At 44.6% G+C, this 15121-nt stretch overlaps 1 protein-coding gene across 1 annotated transcript in view; it reads left to right on the plus strand.

Annotated features, from left to right (window-relative positions):
* The window catches only part of aff1 (ALF transcription elongation factor 1), a 68195-nt gene that overhangs the window by 41362 nt on the left and 11712 nt on the right, over window positions 1-15121 (plus strand). The window contains exons 6-11 of the mRNA XM_088630428.1: window positions 1014-1050; window positions 1651-1705; window positions 7674-7839; window positions 9202-10116; window positions 12608-12702; window positions 14264-14465. Coding sequence (XP_088486554.1) covers window positions 1014-1050; window positions 1651-1705; window positions 7674-7839; window positions 9202-10116; window positions 12608-12702; window positions 14264-14465 — 1470 coding nt within the window. The remainder of the gene's footprint in view (window positions 1-1013; window positions 1051-1650; window positions 1706-7673; window positions 7840-9201; window positions 10117-12607; window positions 12703-14263; window positions 14466-15121) is intronic.

Consider the following 15121-nt stretch of genomic DNA (forward strand, 5'->3'; position numbering starts at 1 on the left):
ATTCCAAACTTGTTGGGAAATGATCCAAAAAATGCAGTACAGCTTGGATTGATAGGTTGAATTGAAAAATCTACAATGCAGTAAAGCAGGTGATATCTTTTCCTCATTAACCTGAAGATTGATACTCCCCCCTTGTTTGTCTGTGTTCGTTCATTAGTGTTGTACCATTAACTGATCCATGTAACTGGAGATACATTTGGGTTCTGTAAGACTTAATTCAATGTTCAAATTCCACCTACAAGGAAAGAATGCTTCAGACCCAATCAGCATCTTAAATTCTGCTTCAGTATTTAAAAATGGGTCTTTGGAGAACATTTAACATTTAAGGGAATTCAGGACAAAATTTTTCAGCCTTAAGAGTTGGCCTTTGTTAAATGCGGTTCATATACAGTAGGTTTCCAAGCAGCTTGACATATGAGTGAGCCTGTTCTGGGATGTGCAAAGAGCCTTCTCGGTAGCTGCCGCAGGCCTGCAGATCGGTGAGGTGTAATGAGCGTGAGGGAAGTCTGAGCACTGAATCTGCAAGGCGGACCTGCAGCGAGCACAGCTCGCAGAAATGTGTTCGCTCTACGTAAAATGGAACTGCTGCCTGATTGCAAATGAACAGGAATTTAGAATCCAGACTCTACCTCAAAGTGAGAAAGAAAGTACAGCTGGTTTTGCTTTCCAGTATTGTACAGTATTTCCTGTACCCACATATACAGTATGTAACTTAATACTAATGTTGCCTTTCTCCATTTAAGGAAATCCCAAAATACTATATCATTAATTTATGAGCAAGGCATAGTATAATAGGTGGAAGGTGGTTTGCAGGTGCTTTGTCATTGTACAGTAAGCCAAGCAATGTCAGTTTCCCATTAGGCTTTGAAAGAGAATAGGTGTTGTAACATTTATCTTTCTGTAGCTTAAACAAGGGAGTTGTTTTTTAAAAGAAAAAAATCAGGTCAGTTTAAAAATTCATTCCAAGTACAATGCCTGAAATATCTTTTACTTGTTTTTTTTTGTGCTTCCAGGAATCTCAGCATGTTAATTCTGGTTTTGTGGGACAGAGTAAGTTAACATCCTAAGCTTTTTTTTCTACACTATTTTAAGCCCATGTTTGCCACTGTCTTCTTACTAGACACCAACATGCTCTCTGAGATGCAACTATATGCATGTTTTGTGTGTCATTTAGATCAAATGTCGGTGTACATTGTCTGCACAGGAGAAAGTAAAGCTTATTTCCACACTGAAAGGGAGAAAGGAGAAAGCTGTTTCAGTATGCTTGCACCTGAAGAAACTCAACAGGCCAAACCTTTAGGAATTAACCTTTACTCGTTCCATTTTATTACACCTGGTGGTGAGCAAACCTTGTATCAAAGAATCCTGAAAAGTTTGAAGTCATTAACTACAGTTCAGAATTGTGCTGTTTTTAGTTGGTTTTACAAAATAAGAGATGTATAAATATTTTTGGCTTTTAATGGCTCAGATTCATTATTTCTAAGTTTGCCTTGCAAAAAGTATTTAAAAATTGCCTAAAAATATTATATTGAGACATTTAAAACAAAGGAAAATATTTCATTTCAAATGTTTATTGGAAGTGTCCATTCTGTAATGGTTGTGGAAACCAGCCATTAGACATTTAATTACATCTTAGGCATTTTCTTTCAGAACAGTGTGGTCCATCTCAGAAAGCACCACCACCAACCTGTCAGCAGGGATCAGCGTGAGTACTACTGTACCTTATCATGGAGTCTGTCCTTTGAGTTGGTATAGTTGATGAGTACAGACCAAACCAGTACAGAAAGTGGTGACGCAGTTAAATATTTGCGGCCCTGAAGTGAGTTTTCAATGAGCCGCAACCCATAAACCACATGAACGTCTTTCATTTCAACAGCAGTACAGTACATTCTCATTAAACCCGAGTTATGCCGGGACATTGTGTTCAACAAAGTACTTCAATTATTTTTCAGCACTAAACAAAAGCCATGAGAATGAAAGAAGAAGCCTTGGGTTCAAGGAATAAACTGGGTTTTGACATTCCTTCAATTTGAGGGAGAACAGGGAGTTCATGACTTTTAATTTCTTTAATTATGAATTGTGGCTTCTTTTGGATATAAAACAGCCAGCAGATATAGAACCCTGCTACTCCCAGCTGGTGACCCAATGAAGCTCAGCCGCTCCTGGGAGAGCTAAGGTTCTGCTGGAAGAGGTGTTAGTGGGGCCAGTAGGGGGCGCTCACTCCACTGTGTGGGTCCTAATGCCCCTCTATAGCGACGGGGACAATATACTGTAAAAAGGAACCTTCCTTTTATAAGAGATGTAAAACGGAGGTCCTGACTCTCTGTGATCATGGAAAAAAACCAGTTTCTCTAATTTCCCCCTGGTCTTTACCAATCATGGCCTCCTAAAAATTCTTATCTATGAACTGGCTTCTTCACTCTGTTCTCCTCCTCACTGATAGCTGGTGTGTGGTAAGCGTACTGGCGCACTTGGGCTGCTGTCGTATCATCCAGGTGGGGCTACAGATTGGTGGTGCTGGAGGGGAGTTTGAGTGGAGTATCCAGAAAAGCTCTATACTGTATAAATGTAAGGATTATGAAACAATTTGTTGCTTTCATAAGTCACGATGTTCTGACCGCACAACTAACCTGCCACAGTCCTGCTTTTTGGGGAATTGTGTTCAATAATTTGTTCCGCACTGTAAATTCAGTGAATGTACAGTATACTGGTGCAGAACAGTGGCACGGTGATTAGCCACCAGTTGGGTTTGGGAATTGAACCAAGTGATTGAGTTAAATTCTGGTCCTAGGGTGCTGTCTCTGTGGAGTTTGTATGTTCTCTCCCTGTTCGTGTGGGTTTCCTACCACAGTCCAAAGACAGACTGGTAGGTTAATTGTGTCTGTGTGCCCTGTCATAGACTGGCACCCTGTCCAGGGTGTACTCTACCTTGTGCCCATTGCTTGCTGGGATAGGCTCCAGCTCCCACCTGACCCTGAACTGGATAAAACAGTTAAAAGATGGATAGATGAATGTGCACTGCGCTGACTTTCATATGTTTATTTTTTTGTTTGTAGCCGTTTTTAAATAGCATATCTTACATGCTTTTAATTAGGATCTCCATGCACAGAGCTCATACCCCCCAGCAGTACAGAGATCTGTGCTGATTCTTGCTGTCTGGTCTCAGTGTTCATAGGTTGTGAGTATCCTCGGAAACATTTACAAAAGGGAGCTGTATCTGTTGATGGTTAATCTTTAGATGAAGCCTGAGATGCCGAAATACTGCTGATTAAATCCCAAAGAGATTGTTTTCTTTCTATGCTGTCAGCTGAAAATGTAGAACAAGAAGTCCTGCAAATATTGCACTCGAGGTTTTTTCAATATTTTCTTTTTCTGTATCTCAGCAGAAGTTAGTTTTCTTTCTGCTTTTCACATGCATTACAATGACTTTATTGACATTGTTCAGAAGCTCCACAGACGGCAAGACTGAGGTTAAGGTGTGTAAGACAACTGTTTGCACTTTCCATTGATTTTCTTCTGTCAGGGGGGATGTTGGTGTGTGAGGTGCACAGCTCGTGTGGAGCCGCAACATTCCTGAACGATGGGTGTCAGCGGAGCTGCTGTCGTACACTAGTTTCTCTGTGGTTACCAGGCCAGTGACTGTGGAAAGAGTCACATGCTGTTCTGCCTGGGGCCAAGCTGGGTTCCCTGTAGCTCCTACATGAATGAAGCTAATTGCCCATGAGTTCCAGCATGTCAGGGATGTAGTGTGATAGCGTGAGCATAGAGAGGTGTTGCTATTATGTGTTAAAAATGTGGAAAGCAGATTCAAGCCTTTATTAAATATGTGTAACATATCAGCACTTGACATGTGGAAGAGAGTCTGCTTTTTCACTCAGTCTCATCGGTATTGAACAAGGAATCTTGGAAGAAATGAGGCAGACATGTGAAAGCATTTATTTTCATTAGAAGCAGGGCAAATGAGATGTCTTAAAAGTGCTTTTTCAAAAAAGAACCCAAGCCCTGTATGATAACATGCATAATGTAACTCGGTGCGGAACAGTAAGCAGGGTTCTGCTTAGAATAAGAATTTTAAGAATATCAGTAGTTTTGGTGTAAGCCAGCAGCCATATCGCCCTGCAACTCACAACTGGCAGCCCACTGAAGCTCAGCAGGTGTGAGCCTGGTCAGTACCTGGATGGGAGACCTCCTGGGAAAAACTAAGGTTGCTGCTGGAAGAGGTGTTAGTGGGGCCAGCAGGGGGCGCTCACCCTGAGGTCCATGTGGGTCCTAATGCCCCAGTGTAGTGATGGGGACACTATACTGTAAACAGGCGCCGCCCTTCGGATGAGACATAAAACCCCCGGCGTCCTGGCCAAAATTTCCCATTGTCCCTTACCAATCATGGCCTCCTAATAATCCCCATCTATGAATTGGCTTCATTACTCTGCTCTCCTCCCCACTGATAGCTGATGTGTGGTGAGCGTTCTGGCGCACTATGGCTGCCGTCGCATCATCCAGGTGGATGCTGCACATTGGTGGTGGTGGAGGGGAGTCCCCATTACCTGTAAAGCGCTTTGAGTGGAGTGTCCAGAAATTATATTTGTCCTGGACATTATAATTATTATTAATGTATTTGATTAGTGAGTTCCATGGATGAGAAGGTTCTGTTACCTGCTCTTTGGTAAAGTAAGAAGGCTCAGATCACCAAATGTCAGATTAGGAGTTGGACTATTCTTGTGCAATAAACCTTTAACGTTTCCTGGAGCTAAACCATTTTGTGCTTTGTGTGAGCAGGAGAACCTCCCTGCTGGAGCTTGTACAGAATCATTTATTAGCATTTGTTTCCATTTGAATTTTCAATACCCTTTCACTCTGTGTTTAAGATGAAGAGCAAAACCTTGGTTACTGGAACTATTCTGCAGGAACTGTTAGTGCATGGAAAAATCTAAATTGAATAAATCAGTTGTGATGAGTATTTTTTCCAGCAAATTAATTTTAAAGATCAAATTGTGTACTACAGAAGGGCTGAGCGACAAAATGGCAAAGGTTTTAAAGGTTGCATTCAATTTAGATTTAGCTTTGTTTTTGAGGGTAAAGCTGTGATTGTTTTGTTTTATAACCATGAGTTTATTTCTTGACTTGTGACACTAAGATTAAGGTAGGAAGGTAGGTCCCCTTTCAGGCCATAAAGGCCCGTTGGGGAACTGGGGGCAAGGGCCACCATTTTTCTCCACCATCTGAGACAGGAGGTGGAGGTGATGTGGTCAGCATCGCGCTCCGGTCTGCCTATTACCCCCAGAAGGCTACATCGCTTGCCCCCTACCTGGGATTGAACCCGGGACCTTCTGGGCAGGAGCCAGACAGCCTTGCCCTCTGAGCTACCGCGGCTCCTACTAAGATTCAAAATCTTTCAGATATTGATTGGACATTCAAAATCTGAAAATCGAACATAAGAAACATGTTTCCATCCATCCAATACAGGGTTAAAGGGGAGGCAGAGCCCATCCCAGCAAGCAACGGGGCAAGGCAGGGTAATTCCTGGGCAGGACACCAGCGCATCACAGGACACACACTCACACCAGGGGTAATTTTCCCAAAAGCCAATGATCCTACCGGTATGTTTTTGGACCGTGGGAGGGAACCAGAGCACCTCGAGTAAACCCATGTGAACACAGGAACAAGTCCACGCAGACAGTACCCCAGGTCCAGAATTGAACCCAGGGCCCCAGCGCTGAGAGGCAGTGATGCTAACCTCCGAGCCACTGTCCCGCTTTAATATTTATTCATTTTAAAATATAATAAAAATTATTAAATAGGTGTCAAAACACTTATAAGTAGCAGGCCCTTCATATTGTGTGGCGCCTCAATGGTTTTCAAAGGAAAACTCTTTCTAGGGCTTGTGGGTGAAATGATCTGTCCTCAATAAGGGCTGTCGATTGTGTATTACATCAACAGCTGTCCTTAAATAAAGGCTTTAAGCATTTATTTTTTTATAAAAGGGCTTCCCGGACTTTTCTGCAACAACTACCTCTTTGTGTTTTCAGTGCGACCTCTCTGACCCCTCTCTAACCTCCCGTCTCTCACCAGTGCTCGTGCAATTGGATATCGGGGACGCAAGCTTAAGCTTGTGTGGGGTTTTATTAGAGGAGAGAGTCCCTGTGAACTTACACATGTGTATTTATAGAGAACCCCGGAAGGCTCAGATGAGCAGCCTCTCTAAAGGATAGAGCTAATTTAGTTGTCAACTCCTTGGAGATTGACTTGCACACCTGTTCCCCCACTGTGTGCGCGCTGCGTGAAATGTCACTTTTTTTATTTTTGAAAACACTGTTTGATCAAACCGATAGAGGGGTTATTTTCTAGACTCCTTAATCTTGACTTCTAGATGGAATATTTTTTGTATTTGGTTTTGTCGTGTTCTGCTGTTGAGTGTTTTAGTCATGTGCTTGGCTGTTAGCACAGACTCCTTAAGGGATTGGCAGGGTGTCGCAGGTGAGAAATAAACATTCTGTTTCCTTCACACCAAACAAAATACTTAGGAAAAATAAAGCCTTAGTTACGATGGTTCTCTTTGTTTGGTTTAGAAGATGACCTTTCCAAGAAAGAGATGTAACCTCTTTAGTCTAGTAAGTAACAGAAAATGGCAATTTTGAATAACCCTTCACAAGATTAAAATTGCCAGATGTGAGCACAAAAAGACTCTGAAGAGTTTGTCCAATTGTTTCACTGTTTTTTTTTTTAAATAATGTGTTGTGGTTACTTCCAGACACTCTGATGTTTCACTACTAAATATTTGTAAAAGTGAGGAAAGCATTCAGCTTGGATAGTCTCAAGACGTAATCCTACGTCGCATACACTTGTCAATGCACAGATAAATTCTTTCAGCACTGAGCCCGTGAATTAGAGCAGTTTCTATTTAAGTCTGAAGTTATAGTCTTTCTATAGTTACGCCTTTCAGGGGGGGATGACTTGACCTTACAGGGAGTAGCTGTGGTCCAAGATGCCAGCTGTCTGAACCTGCTGTTCCTTTCATACTGAGTAACAGTAGAGCAAAGCTAACCTGCCTCATGACAGTGGCCCAGCTCACAATTGCTCTTAGTGGGTGAACAACACTTGGTGAACACTGTGAACGCTGCTTCACAATGATGGGAGCAGCATGATATTGTAAGATGTTGATACGGCTGCCATGAGCCACTTACGTCCTTGTGCAGTATTACTACCATTTCATTCAAAACAATCATCCAATGTGATAGAATACAGCAATCTTACAGACGGGAATTCTAATTTCAAACAATTGTCTTGAAATCGCAAGCACGTTTTGATTGTCTTCAATACCGTTCAAGGCAGTTGAATGATGATTTGCGAATGGACAGGTTTTTTTTGGTGCCGACGCATTAGAAATGCCATCAAGCAGTTTAAGCCGTTTGGCAGAGTTAGCCTCCAACACTTAGCGATGCTTTTTTGCATTGTCCCTTTATCGCTGAATTCCCACGATATTACATGTCCAGGTGTGTCGTCACTGGAGAAGAATCTGTATTCCTCTGGTTGTAACGGTTTCATTTTGACCGTCTTCCATTGGCTGGAGACGGGATGAAACTGCGAGGTCAGAGGTCATGCCGTCGGGCCCAGCCCATGCACCTTCCTTGACAAGTCTCTCGGTCTGCTCACTTGTCCCCCTCCCCTCCCTGTAGGGCTCCAGAGACCAGCGGCGTGGTGCTGACGCATTCCAGCGGGGGGGAGTCGGCCAGCTCCAGCGAGTCGGAGAGCACCTCGGGCTCGGAGTCGGAGAGCGAGAGTAGCTCCAGCGACGGCGAGGAGGCTCCCCAGCCCCCCAGGAGCAGCCCGCCGGCGCCCGAGGTAACTCGCTGGCCTCGGCTGCCGTGTCTGGTTCAGCGCCGTGGCGGCGGCGGCATTCTCCACAGTAGGCGGTCAGATGCGGCAGACGGCCAAGTGGACATCCCCAGGCCACCCGGCTGTGCTGGTCCAGGGTGGCCGGCTGAGGAGAAATCCGGTTCTGCGACTCGGTCGCCAGGGTTAGGGTTCAGTCCTCAAAAGAAGTCGTCGCTTGATCCGGTGGGAGGTCAATCCCCGAGCTTGGCAGTCGTTATTTTTTTCAAACCTAGAATTGATTGTTGTGGTTAGACAGGATTTTAACTTCTGAATGACCTCGCCTCACAGGCCGTCGTTAAACCCTCTTGCCCAGCCTTGCACATCGCTACAAAATCTGCCGGAACTGGATTTAAACACAGTACGTGGGGGTAAAATGTTGCCTCTTGGCACGGCGCAAGGAATGTGGCTGGATGATTCCAGAGGAATCCCGGTTGGTGGGATCCTATTGAAAATTGGGGCGGGGGGGGAAATTGAGAATGAAGAAATGGCATTTCCTGATTGTGAGCCGTGATTTCATTTCGAAGCACAGTCTTTTTCTAATTTCTAAAAACGGGGATGTTAAAGCGTGCCTGCTTGAGAAGGCAGCCGGGCAGTCCCTGCAGCCTCTTCCAGCGCTAGGTTGAAGGTACAGAGAGAACTAGGTCAGCTCGCCTGTCGGAGAACAAAGAAATGACACAGCTGTCATTTGGAAACAATTGCACGTTCTCATGGTAACACGGAACCGAGAGAGGGCAAGATTCCCGTTGCATGTGGTTAGTCCAGCTGACTGGCTAGAAGTCCGCTTCACAGTGCGCTAGCGATTGTTTTGGCTCAGATTGTGTTTTTTCTTTTAAACTGTTCCAGGGGCCTCTGTTGAATAAATGTTGTCATTTATTCTTTCAGGATTAACTTCGCGTGCAAAATTGTCATGCTAGCCTTTTTTCATTGTCAGGTCTTAAATATGAGATTTAAAAAATAAAGGGTGCGCATTCAGCACTCCCTCTCCTTAAAGGCTAAAGTAAAAGCCTTCAGACATTTCTTGGACACCTGTGACGGGAAATTTAGGCCCGGAATTTCAGGTAAGTTCTGACCTTAAAGCTGGCCTAAAGGAATAAGATTCATGCTCAAAAAACAAATTGAATACCATCACTTTGTTCCTTACCAAAAGCTTTACCCCTAATTAAAAAAAATTACATATAAATGCCTTCTTGTCTTCTAAATCTAAAGAGAATTCTTAAACAAATTTGTATTTTCAGTCAGATAAGGCTTTAGCGCGTATAGTAACATGTTTGGAATCAAATACTCTTTTCCCATTCATAACCCCCTCGGTTTATTTATTTTTTTCTTTAGAATGAGAAGTCAAGTGTCAACAAATGGCAGCTGGACTACTGGTTGGTCAAAGTCAACCAGCAGAACTCGCACGCCGACAGCCAGGGCGACCTCGTCCCGAGCACCAGCCCGGAGACCAAGCAGCACGGAGGGGAGGAAGGTAGCCCCGCGGAGGGGTTCAAGCCCAAAGACTCCTGCCCCCCGTCTGAGCTCAGCGACGGTGAGGCCAAGGGCGCCCAGGAGGGTTCTGACCATCCCCCTCCCAGCCGGAAGTCCCCAGCATGCACTGGGGCAGCGAGCCAGAAGCAGCCTGCCGGCGGGAAGCAGCCTCGCAAGCCGGCAAAGGTCCTGCTGCCCGAGGGCAGCCAGAAGGAGGAGAGCGGCCGGCTGTCGCCCCGGCGCAAGGACCCGCCCTTCACCGAGAAACCGAAGGTCAAGACGAAAAACCGCCGCGACGGGAGCGGCGCCCAACCGGAGGAGACCCACAAGTCCGCGAGACGCGCGGCTTCCGGCGGCAAGAACTGCCGAGAGCCGGCCTCGAAGCGGACGCACTGCGAGGGGGTGGGGGAGGGGGAGGGCGCCGCCCGGGCCCCCAGCCCGAAGTGCGAGAGCCGCCACCCCTCCCTGTCGGTAAGGACTAGCGCCTGCCTGGCGGCGCCGGAGCCCAAGGGCGGTGCCAAGAGAGGCAAGGCGCCGCCGCCGCCACCGCCGCCGCCGCCTGCTGAGGCTGGCGGTAAGGAGGCGGCTCCCCGCGCCATCGCGGAGCCTCCCCGTACCCTTGTGGTCAAGATTGAGCTCCGGCTGCTGTCCAGGATCCCACAGCCGGCAGGCCAGCCGGGCAAAGCGGCCCGGAAGAATCGCGGCGTGGACAGGAAGAGGCAGGAGCCTGGGAAGGAGGAAATGGTCGCCACTCCCAAAGTCCCCAAAAAGAGACCGGTTGGTCAATTTTGCCTTTGTCTTGTTAGCTGGATGTCAGCTTCTTTGTTGTTATAGGCCTCCAGTACTCTCAGCCTTAGTTTGCTTTCAAGCTTGGTCATTAGTCACCTGGTCACCTACCTTTATCTTTTTTTAACCTTGAAGTTTTTTTTTTTTGTCCTCTTACAAATTTCTTGTCCAGACTTCTTCTTGGTTAGGACAAGGTCTACTGTTCTTAGCTTGTTGAATGTTGTATGTCTGGGGTTTTGAACCACAGGAAAAATATTGTGTACATTGTCTGAACCAGATTTATTCATGCTGGTTTCATTTCAAACCCGTTCCTGTTTCCTTGGTCTTGGAAACAATGTGAATAATAAATAATAAGCTTTATTTAATAAAAATTGTAAATTACAATTACAAGAAAATTGATTGTTAATACAACACAATCAGTTAGAAGTGCAGCAGAAGTTAGAAGATGGAGCAGAACCACACATCAGTTTAATGAAAGCTTTTAAGAAGAGAAGGAGGTTTTGAGTCTGGATTTAAAAGACCTCAGAGAAAGCGGATATCCCCGATATCCTTAGGGATAGAATTCCAAAGCTTTGGGACGTAGCAAGAAAAAGCCCTGGTCTCCTATAGAATGTAAGCGAGCTTGGGAGACAGGAGGCCAGAGTTGGAGGCAAAAAAGGTTTCGAGGTAGGGAGTAGACGGGTAATAAGTCAGATAGGTACTGAGGTGGCAAACTGCAGTATATACTACTTGTTCACCCTCACTGCAGCTCTGCTGTAATGGGTGTATTTGGTAATTAACTGGAGTTATTTTTTCTGTTCCCTTTCATGTTTTTAGGTAACTCGGTTCACTTGTGTTCACACTGAATTAATCAAGGGAACTCAGTTTTCACATTGGATATTTATATGTATTATATATTTAGTTGCATTGCGATATATTCTAAGGTAAAGTGGGACATCACTGCGTGCCCAGGCTTCATTGTTGGTGTTTGTTCTCCAGAGGCATCCCTCCCATTTAACAGGTACTAGGTTTTGGTCCTGTTTCAGTGAAACATATTCTTATATGTTTTGAATAAATGTCCATTCTGCTGAAAAAAATAGGCCTATTTATAAGGACGTCTCATTCGCTACTGGAGAAAATACGTATGCAGCCATGAAAAAGTCAGATTATAGTTGTTGCAGGACTGCAGTACACAATAAACTGGTGCTGGGAGAATTGGAGACCAGTGTGGCCTGTACACCAAAGCTCAAAACACTTGTGATGAGTAGTGAAAAGCAACCCCTCGTATTTCTCAATGAACAGATTTTTAGGGAAACAGTCAACGAAAGGCAAGTCTAAAAGATTGTGACAAAAACAAAAAACCCTGTACAGTACATGCCCTGTTAAATACATTTTTCGTAGCCTTTTTTCCTCAGAGGCTGAAAAAGAAAGGAGTTTCAACCAGTGCAGCCTCATAGTAAAAAAGATATGCATTTTATGATTTTAGAATATTTGCTGTCTGTCCATTTAAGGGAAATTGCTGTCCCGATTTCTCAGACCGGTTATTAAATCTCAGTAACTAAATTAATTGAGATTTGCAAGAGTAAGTAAGTCGCCCTTCCTGCTCACTAGTCACTGTAATGACTAATGTGATGTACAAGTGAATAAGTACAGGTTGTGAGCATTACAGTGACTAGTGAGCAGGAATGGCTGCTTTACGTTGCAGTTTGTTGGAACTCAAATGCGAGACTTTTACAAAATGTTGTACTTAATTTGAAATTTGTGGGGTTTTTTCTATAACCTCAGTGAATTTATTTTGTTACCAAGATTTAATAACCAGTTTGAGAAATTGGGACTGCAGTTCCCCTGTAACCAACTATGAGACAATGTTATATAATGGAATCAAAGCATCATTTCGGAAATATAGTATCGTTCTTAAAAGAGTTTGGTTATGCCATTTCATCAGTGTCAATGCTGTCGTGTCAGAAGAAATGGTAAAGAGTTTGAGGAGCTCTTGTTTCTGAGGTGGTGAAACACTCTTAGATCACTAGCTGCATAAAAACATTGTGAGCAGAATGCACATGTGTCTGAAGCAGTGTAGACTCTGCATTTATTTTATACCTGAGTATTACATTACATATCTTAGATACACTGGAGGCATTCTCAGGTTATGAGCTTCAAGATTCTTATTCTTTATAATATACATTTCCTTTTGAATGTAATAATAGGTTTGCTCTAATGTACATACTGACTTATATAAATAAAGGCTTCTTTTTATAAGTGGGTATTTCTGAAGCTTTGGATACAAATGGAAAACAACCCAATTAATTTGCTTAAAAGCCTTTTTTTTCCCCCCAATGAGTTTAAACCTGTAGCAGTTTGCTTTATCTGTCTCTGTTCTCATATTTTATGTGTAATGCATTAAGGCTGTTAGTATTTGCTTGCTTTTATTATCATCATCCTTTTTTCTGTGAAAAAGAAAATGTGCAAAACACAGAGTTGAAAATAGCTTTTTTTTTTGTAGGCCGAGCCAGATGGAAAATCACTGGAAAGAAAAAAACCGAAGCTGGATAAAGAACTCAAGCCATCATCTTCACATCGTAGCTCACATACAGCCAAGTTAGTAACCAGAAACCACATCATGTTTTCCTTCTCTTAGTCCCAGGGATTCACTGCATTCCTCTTAATATTCCTGTTTATATTCCTCCAAACAAAAAATAAAATTCTCATTTTAATTAGACTTATGCGGGTCTCTCTCAAAATGTAGAATGTATCAATAGTATCCTTATACATTTTGCCAGGACATTACTGTCACTGTCCAGGCAGATAATTTGGTGCCTTAAAGGAGGCTGGCAGCCTCTTGAAACTTTCCTCTCCAGCTGGTGTTTGCCGTGCTTCATGAAAACTCGGAGCAGTGTTCTGCCCGGACCTGCAGAGCAGCCGGTGACTCAGTTGTAAGGTGTAATAAAGTCAGCAACCGCAGAAGAACAGTTTCTCCTTACTTGCAAGCTACCACCTTACAATTATGTTTTGCATTATCTGATGTTTTCCTCATTCTTCCAAGCCTCCTATTTTTTCCCTGTGGCCTAAAGACACAAATGAGCCTAAGGAAAACGAAAGCGACTTTCGTTTGTGGCTGTTTCGGCCCATCCAAATCCTGTCCCTCAGTTAATTATGGAGGTACAGTAGGTACTGTACTTTATTAATCCCATGCGGGAAATTCAGGTGCTACAGCAGCCAGGCACAATCAACACCGTACAGTACAAATATAGTAATACAATAATTTTTTTTTTTTTAAATGGAATAAAGAATTAACAAAAAAAAACAGAAAAAGCACACACAAAAAAAAGGATTTGCACTTCCCCAGCATGTTGCACTGGGCAGCATGTCTGGAACACATTACTAAGATGAGAGCTGGTCTCCTTAAAACACACCTCCCCTTGCTTGCCATTTGCGTGCTGTGGCTCACATCAAGGAGTGGATTGATCCCTCATGTAAAATACCGCTATTCTCCATAACACTAAAACAGGGGCTACTGCTACCCCTCATGGGTGGTGAACGCAGAGCTGCTGAATTAGACGGCCCTGAACACGTAATCCATAACAGAAGAGCACATGAAACACACAGGATAAATTGAACTTGGAGCTTTAGCACTATTATATAGAATTGTGAATTGGATAGCAGTGTTGTGACCCTGTAAGGTGGTCTCAGCAGATCGGGCAAAGCCAGATCAGTGCTGGTTGGGAGGCTTCCAGGGAAAACCAGGATGTGGCTGTAAGCATGGTGGCCTGACCAGTAGGTGGTGCTGTTCCTTCTGGACCTGACAATTTCCAAATCGGAACACCGTATGATAATGTCCTGTAGGAGGTGCTGTGTACATTAGATGAGGTTTGAAGGTTTTATTTTGATTTGGACCAGCCATCTGCAACACCACCCCCCCACCCCCCCCTCCCCCCGAGTAAATGCGCCCTATTGTGCTTTTAATGTGTAAAATAAAACCTTTTTTGAAGTGTTACGGCCAGTTAGCCTGTGTATTTGTGGGATAGGAAACCCCCCACCCCGTGGAAAGTACCTTGGAAGTCGAGGCGTACTGCCGTCTCGCGTTACAGACTTGTAATCCATCGTGCTGGAGGTGGCCGATGTCTCAGTCGAACATGTCTTCTCCCGGTGCCGTCGGTAGGCTGCCGAAGTGCGGCGCGGGGAAGGAGAAGCGGAAGGCGAAGGCTCCCGTGTCCCTGGCTCAGGAGCCATCGAGAGGGGCAGGCCGCAAGAGGCAGAACAGCGAGAGCGGCACCGCTAGCAACGCCAAAGACACCGGCCCTGCCTCCACCAAGCACAAGAAGACCAAGGGGGAGCGAGCAGAGCACCCAAAGAGCGGCAAGGTGAGCCCCGACTTCTCTCTCGCCGGTCGCCCAGGCTGCAGTGGCAGAACGACACCGACTCCGGAGTGCTGAAACGGGAGCCCTTTCCCTTGTAGGAAATCGCTCCTTACTCGCGGGTAACGTGATTTCTGGGAGCGATTTGACCTGTCAGTTCGGGCTTTTCTCCTGGGATAAGCCTTGGTTTGGAATGACGAGCAGATCTGTGATCCGGAGCCAGAGCGGTAAGCAGGGACTTCAGTGTGGAGCAGTGGTTGGGGCTCTGAACTCGTCGCTGGAAGGTTTGAGGGTTCGAATCGCAGTTGGGGCACTGCTGTTGAGACTTTGAGCCAAGTACCTCACTCGGGTTCCTTCAGTACAGTTCCCAGCTGTGTAAACGCACAGTATATAGATTCAGATTATTTGTCTTACAATTTTATCACAACTAGGAAGGGAGTCCAGTAAAGAAGGTGCTTATGTTGTGATGTTCCCTATGACAGGTCCAGGAATGCCAATAATAAAAAGTGATGATAAATCTGAAAAAAAAACAGCTGTCGGAAAGGCAAAAAGTGAAGAAAAATGTCATGAAATAATTGCAGTAAACTCATCAGGACTGGGAGGTGAACTGTGTACCTCCTTGATGCCTCCAGAAAGTCTTTGTCTTATAAAACATTATATGA

Source organism: Lepisosteus platostomus, chromosome 4 (assembly GCF_059453375.1).
Source record: "Lepisosteus platostomus isolate fLepPlt1 chromosome 4, fLepPlt1.hap1, whole genome shotgun sequence".
NCBI classification, from domain to species: Eukaryota; Metazoa; Chordata; class Actinopteri; order Semionotiformes; family Lepisosteidae; genus Lepisosteus; species Lepisosteus platostomus.